Source organism: Coptis chinensis, chromosome 4 (genome assembly GCF_015680905.1).
Source record: "Coptis chinensis isolate HL-2020 chromosome 4, ASM1568090v1, whole genome shotgun sequence".
Taxonomy (NCBI): Eukaryota; Viridiplantae; Streptophyta; class Magnoliopsida; order Ranunculales; family Ranunculaceae; genus Coptis; species Coptis chinensis.
Genome location: NC_141459.1, coordinates 52,735,282 through 52,747,534, shown reverse-complemented (window position 1 = coordinate 52,747,534; position 12,253 = coordinate 52,735,282). Strand labels below are relative to the sequence as shown.

Here is a 12,253-nt window from a genome sequence, read left to right as displayed (position 1 = left end):
AGATGAAGTTTTATTTTGGGTTGCTTGTTATATAGTCGTAGTGGAAGCTGCTCAGCAAAATGGGAGAGCTGGAATGAACAAGTGTAGAAACTATCAATCTACAGAGCATACAAAGCGTAGGTGTCCACATGCGCCCAAACCCAATTTGCAAGGTATGCGAATGTTTCCATTTTTGCTCATTTTCAGTGTTACCTGCTAATGATTATGACTTTAGAAGGTAAATTTGCAATATATATATTGAACTTACAGGCCTACCGGTTGATAATGTCCCTGATGATGATGATGTCCCAGATGACGATGTTGGGTGCGCAGATTTTGGGTTTAATCTCCTTGGCTGATACATAACCAGCATAAAAACCCCCTCTAACCGAACACATGCATAAAACCTCCCTATTATTTAAAACATAACATTAAAGCCAAAACATACCAAAATACCCTTGTAAAAACCGGGCTGACGTCATCAATCTTTACTTATAATTTCGACTTAAGGACAAACCGGGCTGACGTCATCCTATGTAAATTTATATTTACATATGAAAATTCATATTTACATAACCTGTGTCACCTGTCAGATGTCAGAAAAAACGTCTATGAAATTTCATATTTGCATATGTAAATTTGTATTCACATATGTAACTTCATATTTGCATATGTAAATTCATATTTCCATAACCCGCGTCACCTAGTTAGAACTCAAATGTCAAAAAAACATCTATAAAAATTCAGTGACTGTAAATATAGTTTTACAAAATGTGTCTATATAACATCAAAATGAGCAATCAATGGAGCAACGCCACCAAGGCCAGCCGGACGACGAGAAAGAGGAGCTTGAACAGGTTCTACAGCAGGTAGAATTTCAGGGTTATTTTCTGTTTCTAGAGTCTAAATCTCTTCCTTAACAAAGGTATCCACATGAGCAGCAGTCTGTATCAGTTCACAACTCTGGTCACTTTCAGAGATCTTCTCTCTAGAATCAATCCCTTCGAAAGAGACAATATCATCAGAACCAGCATTGTCGGCATCTGAAGAATTCGCAAGTATAGCTGTTAATGTCAAAAAATATAAATAAGTCACGTTCTCATGAACTCTACATTCTATATGACATCATAAAATAGTAAGGCAGAAATGTAATGTGATCGAAACTATTACCGACCACTATGGTGAGGTTGGATGTTGACAAGGTGTTTTCCCACAAGTTCACCGACCTCGATGTTCCCATGGATCCTGCAACCTCCAAGCAATGCTCCCCAAGCACTGGAATTTGGCTCCATGGGCATTCTCTCGATCAGCTCCACAGCCTCCACTAAAAGCCTAGCACGAGAGAGGAAATCAATAACACAGCCATAATGCTCCACCTTTGGGTCAATACCATAAAGATTGCTCATGCAAGCTAGAAATCTCCGGCCTTCGTCCACCATCCCTGCATGACTACATGCACTAAGCACAGCTACAAAAGTTATGTCATCAGGACATACACCAGCCTCTTGTATCTTTTTAAAAAGTTGAAGAGCTTCCGCAGCATGTCCATGCATGGCCATGCCAGTTATGATGGTGTTCCAAGTAAGAACATCCTTAAGTTCTATAGAGTAAAAGACTTCAGTAGCTAGAGAAATGCTTCCACATCTAGCATACATATCTACCAGTGTCGTACCCACAATAGTAGTTAATCCAATCTTATGCTCACTAATATAAGCATGTAAACTAGCTCCTTGATCTAGTGCACCTAAATGTCCACAAGCCGATGACAGGCTAACGAAAGTAGCCTCAGTTAGTTTGACACCCAAATCCCGCATCTCATTAAACAATTCCATAGCCTCATTCGATTTACCACTCTGTGTGTAACACGCTAACATTGCATTCCATGACACCACGTCTTGCCTAGGCATCTTATAAAAAATCCCATGAGCTCCGTTAACATCACCACATTTAACATACCCTGCCAACATAGAATTCCAATAAACCACATTTCTTTCAGGCATCTCATCAAACAACCTCTTTGCTTCCTTAATACTCCCAACCAATGCATATCCATTAATCATAGTATTCCAAGACACAACATCTCTACACACCATTCTCTCAAAAACCAACTTAGCTAGCTCCATTTCACTATATTTCACATACCCATCAATCATAGAATTCCAGCACACCACATCTTCAACACAACACATCTCAAAACCACCAAAGCTGGTATCTTTAGTAGTTCTCTTAAAATTCCCAAATACTGGATGAGTCACTCTCATGAGCTCCTGGGCCACTCTCCATGTATACTTCATCTTCTGTACATCACTCCACCTAAGCATTCCATCCTTTCCTTACTCCTCATGCTTGGCCTTCTCTTCTTGGTGTTATAATTGGCTTGTTCAAATCGCGTAGTACAGTGATCATAAGTGGTGATGACGATTCTGTTGTGAAGTTGGATGCCGAAATTTGTTGAGAAGTTGGAAGCGAAAAATGTTGTTGAGGCTGAAGAGGTCAGTGAAATGGAGAAGGAGGTTTTTAATTTGGATGAGAAGCTTCAAGCAATGAGATTTGATCCAAATATGGAAGAAGGGTAAAAAAGGTAATAAAATAAAATAGGAAATAGAAATCGGACTGGAATTTCGCTGATATTGGAAAACAGGGAGTTTCTGTGATATGAGCTGATAAATAGGGAGGTTATGTGGTATGGGCCGATATGAAGGGGTTTACACTCATCCAAATTAAAACCAAGGGGCTGAACCCCATTTCTTGGTTGCGTGCGAGCCTTAAGACGGATATGGACTCCAAAAGTTTTGTAGTGATGATGGACATGTTTTTTTTTCCGAATGATAAATATTTGATGTAAGGGAAAAAGAATATTTGGCTTCGAACAACATAGAAGTTTGCAAGTTATTTTAAGCACTCATTGCGAAATCTACTGGCATGATTTTTGTAATAGATTCTGACATGATTTTTGTAATAGATTTTGGAATTTTATTCACTGCGGCATTCGTAGTTGCTCAATAGGATGGTATAAGGTATGTAGCATTCTAAAGGATGGTATATAGTATGTACCATCCATACTTTGGCATACCAAAACTTACAGTAAGAATGGTGAGAACCAAGTGATAATGGTGCTCAAAAAGATGGTATATGGTATGTAGCATTCCAAATAATGGATGGTATATAGTATGTGCCATCCATACTTTGGTAAACCAAAACTTCCAGTAAGAATGGTGAGAACCAAGTGATAATGGTGCTCAACAGGATGGTATATGGTATGTAACATTCTAAATAATGGATGGTATATAGTATGTACCATCCATACTTTGGCAGACCAAAACTTCCAGTAAGAATGGTGAGAACCAAGTGGTAATGGTGCTCAAAAGGATGGTATATGGTATGTATCATTCCAAATAATATATGGTATATAGTATGTACCATCCATACTTTGGCAGTCCAAAACTTCTAGTAATAATGGTGAAAACTAAGTGATAATGGTACTCAATAGGATGGTACATAGTGTGTATCATCTAGACAACTGTATGTTACATAGTATGTATCATCCCAATAAAAATATAACACAACACAGAGGCAGTATAAAATTAACCAAAATACCATATACCATCCGTCATGATCGTGTCTAAAGTTGGAGGTTTGAAGTTGGATTAGGGTTTGGTTAGGGATTATGGTTTGAAGTTGGATTAGGGTTTGGTTGGATTAGGGTTAGAAGTTGAATATGAATTTAAACTTGAATTTGAGTTGGAATATGGTTTGATGTATATGAATATGATTTGATTTTCAACGTGAATTTGAGTTTAAATTTGAATATGATTGGATGTATATGAATATGAAGTTGGAGTTATGTGCGTATATGAATTTGGTTTTAATTTGAAATGAACTAAATCAAATAGTAAATATGCTTTGATTTTGGTCCTAACGACCCATCCAGGTCATACAACCATAGAAAACGATCCCCACATATCGTTCACAGATGAAACTGCCCTTAACAACATCCTCAAATCGCTTATCTATAGAGCCAAACGATTTTAAGTGGTCGCTTTGATCAACCTGAAGTGGTCTCAAAAGTTCGTTTAGAGTGACTCCAAGCGGTCTTTCCAGATAGTTTAGAGTGATTCTGCGCAGTCTTTCTTTATCGTTTATAGCAAAATTTGAATTCACATCAACGTCAAATTCAAATTCAAATTTAAATCTCAAATTCAAATTCAAACGTCTAATTCATATTCAACTGATAATAAACACAGTGTTGAAAGTATGTATCATCCTTACTTTGGCAGAGCAGAACTTCTAGTAAGAATGGTGAGAACCAAGTGATAATAGTGCTCAAAATGATGGTATATGATATATAGCATTCCAAATAATAGATGGTATATAGTCTGTATCATCCTTACTTTGGCAAAGCAAAACTTCCAGTAAGAATAGTGAGAACCAAGTGATAATGGTGCTCAAAAGGATGGTATATAGTATGTAGCATTCCAAATAATGGATGGTATATAGTCTGTATCATCCTTACTTTGGCAGAGCAAAACTTCTAGTAAAAATGGTGAGAACCAAGTGATAATGGTGCTCAAAAGGATGGTATATGGTATGTAGCATTCCAAATAATGGATGGTATATAGTATGTATCATCCTTACTTTGGCAGTCCAAAACTTCCAGTAAGAATGGTGAGAACCAAGTGATAATAGTGCTCAAAAGGTTGGTATATGGTATGTAGCATTCCAAGTAATTTATGGTATATAGTATGTACCATCCATACTTTGGCAATCCAAAACTTCCAGTAAGAATGGTGAGAACCAAGTGATAATGGTGCTCAAAAGGATAGTATATGGTATATAGCGATCCAAATAATAGATGGTATATAGTATGTATCATCCTTACTTTGGCAGTCCAAAACTTCCAGTAAGAATGGTGAGAACCAAGTGACAATGGGGCTCAAAAAGATGGTATATGGTATGTAGCATTTCAAATAATTGATGGTATATATTATGTATCATCCTTACTTTGGCAGTCCAAAACTTCTAGTAAGAATGGTGAGAACCAAGTGATAACGGTGCTCAACAGGATGGTACATAGTGTGTATCATCCGGACAACTGTATGCTACATAGTATGTATCATCCCAATAAAATATAACACAACACATAGGCAACATAAAATTAACCAAAATCTTGACATCTTATTTTATTTGAAATAAATAAATAGACCAATTTTTTATTTTTTATTTATTTTTTTTGATTGGCAAGCCTGTTTTAAATAAGTTCAGTAACGCTTTGATGCTAGCGGGGTTTGATCCCTAGACCTCTGGTATCATCACCCAAAGGTTTTACCAACTTTGCTAGTTAGCACCTACATAAAATGAGTGGGCAAGCATGTTCTTAAAGAGATCAATAACTCAATTGTGTGTAGCGGGGTTCAAACCCCAAACCTATGGTGTCATCACGCAAAGGTTTTATCAACTAAGCTAGAAGGCACTTACAATAGACCAATTTGTTGCTCTTTATTACATTCAAAAGCTGCACGGAATGTATATTGGTAAAAAGAAACATTATAACCTCATAGATTTTTAATAGATTGAATATCTGGCTGAAATGAGTTGTTTAGAGATCTGGACAAATTGTTTGAATATTTAATTATGTTATATACAACTTGTCAATCAACAAAAATCTAAAAAATTGCAAAATAATCGTTTTCATGAGGTGAAAATGGTAATAAAATATGGAGGTAGTTGCAATTATCCTTAATTTGTAGATTTCCTTCTATTCTTGATAGCACAATTTATTCCATGAGCTCTCACTTATTGATTCTTTAAATAGCTATCTTCAGCTCATGGGCTCGGGCTTTAATTGGGCTATGACCAAGATCTTTATTTCCTACAAAAATAAAAACTTTCTAATTCTAATTCTAGAAGTAATAATATCTTTCCAATTCACAACTTATAGAAAGAAAAAAAAAAATGGAATCGATCAATGAAAAATAAACAAAAATAAAAAACTTGAACTTGAACCCAAAGCCATATCTTAAAATTTAAATTTTCTTTCTCATGATTTACCATTTGTAAATTGATTTGTTTCCACAACATGATAAAATGAAGATGGGAGCGAGGATCTACGGTACAAAACAATAAAATATCAACTAAAAGAATTCAAAATTAATACAAGGATGAATGATTCATCTTCTCCAAAATTCGAAAGTTGAATTTGAACTCTTGATATTTGCCCAATGTTCTAAATTGATGTTGAACTCATAAGTTTTTTATCTCTCAAATTCCTGCAAAAGTTAAAATAAAATATAAACAAAATTCAAAAATATTAGAGCTAGAGTCTTGAAATTGTGCGGATCAATGGGGTTGGGTCAACGGCTTTTGATACGGTGTGGGTCGGGCGACTCAGAAGGAACTATAGATACATGATCACGTGCAATTACTGATAACCATAAAAATAGTAGAATCCTAAATATTAATGTTAACAACATTAATACGTAATCCTACCGTTCTTACGTTTAAATCAATTCTTCTTACTCTCAAAACATAATCATGCAATATAATGAGTAAGGATTCGTTCTACTCTTAACTGTCTAGACTTAAATTGAATTCAACTAATCAACCCCAAAAGGAACAATGGTGAGAGTAATGATTTGATGTGAAATTTCTATACTACCATTCCCAACACAAGAACAATAATAAGAACATGTCATTATGGAATAAGTAATTAACTTTATAAATCTAATAAAACAATAAGAACAAGATATGATTGAATGAATAACAACTACTTATTAATCTAATGAACAATAAAAACAATGATTCAGTACTCAAGAAATAAACTAATTAATTAATGTAAAACTAAATAATGTAAAATTAGATCTGGATCTAAAAACTAATCTCTAATGGCTACTTTCTACCTAACCTAATTTAACTACCTAACCTCCTTTTTTAACAAAGAGTCAAACTTTTGTTTTTATACTTTCAGATCCAAAAATTGTGCATAGGCTTGGAGCCATGTTTTGGGCCAGAAAATCGGGCCCAAAACCCAATTTCTTTAGTCCAAAATGGGCTCTTCAGCTGCAGTTGGCTTCAACAGATATTTTATCCACTTTTGCTCCTCTGATGGGGTCAAGGCTTGGACCATTGGAAAGCTCTTTCCGAGCCAGTCGTTTTGACATAAGATACTCCCAATTCTGAGGTCTGAGTCCAAAGATACGGCCTTCGGAAGTTCTGCTGACTTGTCTATTTCTGCCCGTGTTGACTTTTCAGCTTTTGACCGGGCTTTACAAAGGCTTTGTCTCCTTGAATCTTGGCCTTTATTCATAGACCTCCTTAGCAACCGACCTTTGCTCCTTTATCTCGCTAAAGTGGCACATTTATGCACATAATGGACTTTGAAGCCTGAAATGCATAAAAACACATAATCAGTATTAACTCTTAATTATTACTCACATAATTGGTCTAAAAGTATGATGGTTAAGGGGTTAAAACTACAGTTTTGGGCTCTTATCAAACCACCCCCAAACAGCCCAAACAGCATTTTGCTTGTCCTCAAGCAAAGATGAGAAATTAGAATAAGTGACCAAAAATGGAGTTCTATCTACTCTCGTTTCGCTGAGTGCGCTTGCATTGACCATATGCAACAAGGCCTTAAACCACTAGGAATTCCCTAGTGGATGAGTTATAACCTCGTGAGAATTTTCCAGTGAAGGTACTCACAAACTTCATCTATACTACAACGACTAAGAAATAAAACTATTGTTTCCTTATTTATGTCTCAATTATCTATACATCTCACTAGCAATGAATACAGAATAATCATGTCAAAACCTAAGCTAATATATGCATAATAATCAATCATCTACGAATAAACATATATACAATGAGTAATGCTATGAAATGCAAGATAGAATGTCCCGTTTCTGAAACTTTGGAATAGCATCCTTAAGTAGGTTCTCACATAAAAGTCAAGACAAAAATCACTCGATTTTTCCACTCAAGTTTTGCTACTCCATTAATGCGGTGGGCATACTTTACCTTACAATCTCAATGACACACAAGGAAGCCGAAGTTGATCAAACACATCCGCCACTTACTATCCCACTAACCTATTCCTAATTGAGCTCGAGGTCTTTATTAGGTGTTGGGATTAGGAGATGGTTTAAGAATGAAGGAAATGGATATTCAAAAGACAAGTCCGAGATAATAGGGTCTTCATATTACGTAACTAGAGAAAACCTTGTTCTTTTTGCTTCTACACTTTGTTTCCATCCTTAGCCTTTTTTTTTGGCTTTTTCGACTCCTTTTATTCTATTTTTTGGAGTTTTTATTTTATTTCTATTTTTCTTTTTTTTTTCTTTTCTTTGGATGGAAACTTCTTTTCTTTTTTTTTTTCTCAAGCAACTAACTAATTTCTGTTTACACGTTTTTCTCTTCTCTTTTCTTCACTCATCCTATTCTCGGACTTATTCTAAAATGGGTAGGTTGATTCTTTTTTTTTTTTTTTTTTTTTTTTTTGTTTTTGTAACAGGGTAAAGGAATTGTGGTTTATGGAAGGGCTAATGAAAGGCTCAGCAGAGCGACTAGTGGAAAATATACTTAGGTCATAATTTCTAGCTATATCGATCCAAAAAGGGCCTAAATTCTCTCTTAGGACATGGTATAGTGGTCAAGCAAGTGGACGTGTGATTTCTCTATTCGGAATATACTTCTCCCTTGTGTCACTTCTCAAATGTTTCACTCATATAAGGCTTTAGGCTATATTCTCACAGGATTTGTAGAATAAGTACTCTAGCCTAGATTTCTTAAAACTTCTTGCCAAACAATCATAGATACTCATGTAATATATTTATAGATAGATGCAAAGATTATTACCTACATATTAACCTAAGTTTATAAAAACTATTCTAATGCAAAAGCTACGTGAGACTTCTAGATTATTAAGAGCATAGAGAAAGAAACAATACTAATATTCCTAAGTGTATAGCATAAACTTTTTATTTTTATTTTTATTTTTATTATTTTTAAGACAAATAATACGTAATATACAACCTAATATGTGCTTAACATTTACATCATGTTTCTATACCACCCCCAAACAATTTGGGAGAAGGGGGTTCATGAAACAATTCAATAGCACAATTAAATTATGTAACTAACTAATTTTTATAATTTTTAACATTTTATAAATAAAAGTGCGTAATTTACATCCTAAAAGTGTCTAATTTTTGCAAATGTTTCTATCCCACCCCCAAACAATCGAACGCTTTGTCCTCAAAGTGTAAAGAGATAAGGAAAGAATTTACCATAGAAACGTGGCAAAAATTGGCGATGCACTGTGAATGAAATATTGTAAAGATGATATGATAATATGAAGCACAATTAAACTGGTACGTACTAACTAACACAAACTCTACTGGAGTAAACATGACAGGCTTAGGGTGGCAACATGATTTGAAATGAATACCAAAATATGCCATCCCCAAACAAAATTGGAAAACTCTTTTTAAGTTTGAAAATTTTGTTTGGCCTATACTCCAGAAAGTTGGTATTGTACGAAAACTTGGGTCTTTTAAAGTCAGATTCCCTAGACTTACTAATATATGTTTATGTTTTTATTTTATTTAGTTTTTATATGTTTGATTTTTATAAAAACAAAACAAAATTACGATAAAGAAATAAAAATGAAACTCACTCCATAGAGAAGTACTACTCAATCCACGAGAAAAAGTGCAAGAGATAAATGCGTGAGTCACATGAAACGTAGACTAAGAATCCGACACTTACAACCACTCACTCCAAAAGGAGGGGTCCGGTTGCCTTAATGGTGCACTCCCATAACATAAGATTAGAATGGAGTACACCGAAGAATAAAATGAGTCTTTTATAGTCAGATACTCGAGACTTTATCTAATATATATGTCTTAAAATGCAGTTTACCATATATCAACAATCGAAAGGTAAAATCCTGCACTGGTAACAGTGTGAGTCTCTTTAGGGGGTAGTTAGCCATGGCTGAGGTTCCTCTAGGGTTTGGGGTTGGACGTCACCAAAGAGGTGGAGTGGAGGTTTTAGTTCAGACAGGTGGGAGTAACACGGCTTCTTCAAGTGCAAATAGGGAATCTTATCTCAATATCCCTAAAGGTAAGATGAAACAAACAGTGGATGTATCTTCTTTACCCTTGCCGACAAAAAAAGATGATAAACCAGCTTTGAAACTCTCTCGGGAATCAGTGGAAAAGGGAATAGAAGCTTGCAAGTTTGCTCTGATAGCGAGGTTGGATGTTACCACTCTCAACATTAGCACGATTAGGAAGACAGTTGATAGTGAATGGGCTCTGACAGGGACACTAAAGTTATCACCTTTGGGGAAAGGGTTTGTGGTGTTCAGGTTTGATAATGAAGTAGACTTCAACAAGATTTTAGTTGGAGGTCCTTGGTATCTTCAAGAGCAGTTGATGAGATTTTTCAGATGGGTGCCGAACTTTAATGTTGAGACGCATAAACAAACTTCTGGCTATGTGTGGGTCAAGTTTCCGGGGTTACCATTTGAATATTGGGAAGTGGATATTCTGATGAGTTTGGGACGAGGTTTTGGATGCCCAATAAGAGTTGATTTGAACTCGCTGGAACGTACGAATGGATACTATGCGAGTGTGCTGGTAGATATTGATCTGTCGAAACCTATTTCGGATCAAATATTTGTTGAAGTGCCTGAGTTAGGTGTTGAATTCTGGCAGAAGGTACAGTTTGGAACGTTACCCAAGTATTGTAACCACTGCAACATAGTAGGGCACCTAGTGGCAGAATGTAGAAGAGTGAACAGAGGTGGTAATGCGAGTCACGGCAAAAGGGGTACAAAGAATGCAATGTGGGCTGGATAAGGAATCGTTGTTCGAAATCACAAGGCGCACAAGATTCTAATGTCCGGATGTCTAAGAGCCAACAAAGGAGAAATAAGAAGAGAAATAAAAGGCGAGAATAGAGGCGAGAAAAGTTCTCGAGGAAACCGATAGTACCGAAACGAGACAAACTCGAAAGTGCAAGACAACAACATCAATAATTATGAAAGGAATGGAGGCAGAGCGGGAGCGGATAATGGGATAAATGGAGGCCATAATGAGAGAGCACTAGAAGGCAATCAAGAGGCACAGAGTAATGGGGGTCCGACTTCTAGTAGTAGTAGTATGGTGGAATGGCATGAAACTCGTATGAGTGCTGAACCTACAGTAGAGCAAGCTATTGTAGTATCCGAAAAGGAGATGAGTCAGACTTAGTTCGAGGCTAGAAGAGGAGTTGCTGCAGGCGTTCAACATGGAAGAAAGTAGATTCCACATGCTATCGGACATTAATGAGATGGAAGAGTTTATAGAAGAAGAGATCTTGGATGGGGATATGGAATTTTTTCATGACCAAATAGTTGAACCTGTTAATGAGTTGTCACTACGCACACCAACTACAGAGAAGACCAGTGGGATGGTGACAAGATCAGGTAGAGTGTGCGGTGAGAAGTCGAATCAGGAGCATTCACCCAATACTCAGAGCAAAGGGAAGAAGGGAAGGGGCAGACCTAAATGCTCCAAGAACAAAAATCGAAGATGATAACATCCATGGGCTTTTGGAATGTCAAAGGAACGAATGACATAGAGAAGGCGAGGGAAATCAATAAAGTCAGAATAAATAAGAAGCTGAGTGTTTTCTGTTTATTGGAAACTAAAGTGAGACAGGAGAAGTATGACTTGATTAGGAACATTTGTTGTCCACTCTGGGCACACACAAATAACTATAATAAGGATCCTGCAGGTCGAATATGGGTGTGTTGGGATCCGTTCAAGATAGATATAATAAAGTTGCATGAATCTGATCAATTCATACATTGTCAAGTTACATTTAGGCCAACCAATGAAGTATTTTTACTGACGGTGGTGTATGCAAGGAATTCAAAGATGCTCAGGCTTGGGCTATGGAGGGATATTACTGCGATACACAATACAGTCACGGTGCTTTGGACTGTGGTGGGAGATTTTAACAACATCTCTAAAGCTGAAGAGAGAGTGGGTGGCAAACAGGTACATCCGAGTGAAGTTGTGGATTTTGTTGATTGCATCCAAAGCGCAGGATTGTCGGATCTAAGTTTTAATGGGTTTTTCTACACGTGGAATAACAAAGTGGTGGGAAGAGGAATGATTATGACCAAAATCGATAGATGCTTGGTTAATGGTCTATGGAATGATATATACCCTACTTCAAGGGTGGAGTTTTTGCCGCAAGGAATTTCAGACCACTCTCCAGTGTT

General features: G+C 36.3%; 2 protein-coding genes across 4 annotated transcripts; one reads left to right on the top strand and one right to left on the bottom strand.

Annotated features, from left to right (window-relative positions):
- Window positions 1-698: 698 nt before the first annotated feature.
- Window positions 699-1,664, bottom strand: LOC147503932 (pentatricopeptide repeat-containing protein At5g56310-like). 3 transcript variants are annotated; one of them, XR_015220300.1, is made up of 2 exons: window positions 1,150-1,664; window positions 699-1,043 (listed from the first exon to the last, which is right to left on the bottom strand). XR_015220300.1 is itself a non-coding variant. In XM_086604018.1 (2 exons), exons 1-2 carry the CDS (start codon window positions 1,632-1,634, stop codon window positions 883-885), a joined length of 642 nt encoding a protein of 213 aa, XP_086460144.1. In that variant the 5' UTR covers window positions 1,635-1,664; the 3' UTR covers window positions 699-882. The 3 variants fall into 3 exon arrangements, 2 of the variants coding, with proteins under 2 accessions (XP_086460144.1, XP_086460145.1); XM_086604018.1 differs by having other exon boundaries at window positions 1,154-1,664; XM_086604019.1 differs by having other exon boundaries at window positions 699-1,022; window positions 1,154-1,664.
- Window positions 1,665-9,968: 8,304 nt separating this feature from the next.
- On the top strand, window positions 9,969-10,841 carry LOC147503931 (uncharacterized). The gene has a single exon (XM_086605016.1). It carries the CDS (start codon window positions 9,969-9,971, stop codon window positions 10,839-10,841), a length of 873 nt encoding a protein of 290 aa, XP_086461142.1.
- The last annotated feature ends 1,412 nt before the right edge of the window (window positions 10,842-12,253 follow it).

Bases quoted from the DNA above. Each gene is read 5' to 3' on its own strand.
- LOC147503932 (XM_086604018.1), bottom strand. From the start codon at position 1,634: ATGTATGCTAGATGTGGAAGCATTTCTCTAGCTACTGAAGTCTTTTAC. The intron at 1,044-1,153 runs GTCGGTAATAGT...TGACATTAACAG, and splicing joins CATCCAACCTCACCATAGTG to CTATACTTGCGAATTCTTCA.
- LOC147503931 (XM_086605016.1), top strand. From the start codon at position 9,969: ATGGCTGAGGTTCCTCTAGGGTTTGGGGTTGGACGTCACCAAAGAGGT.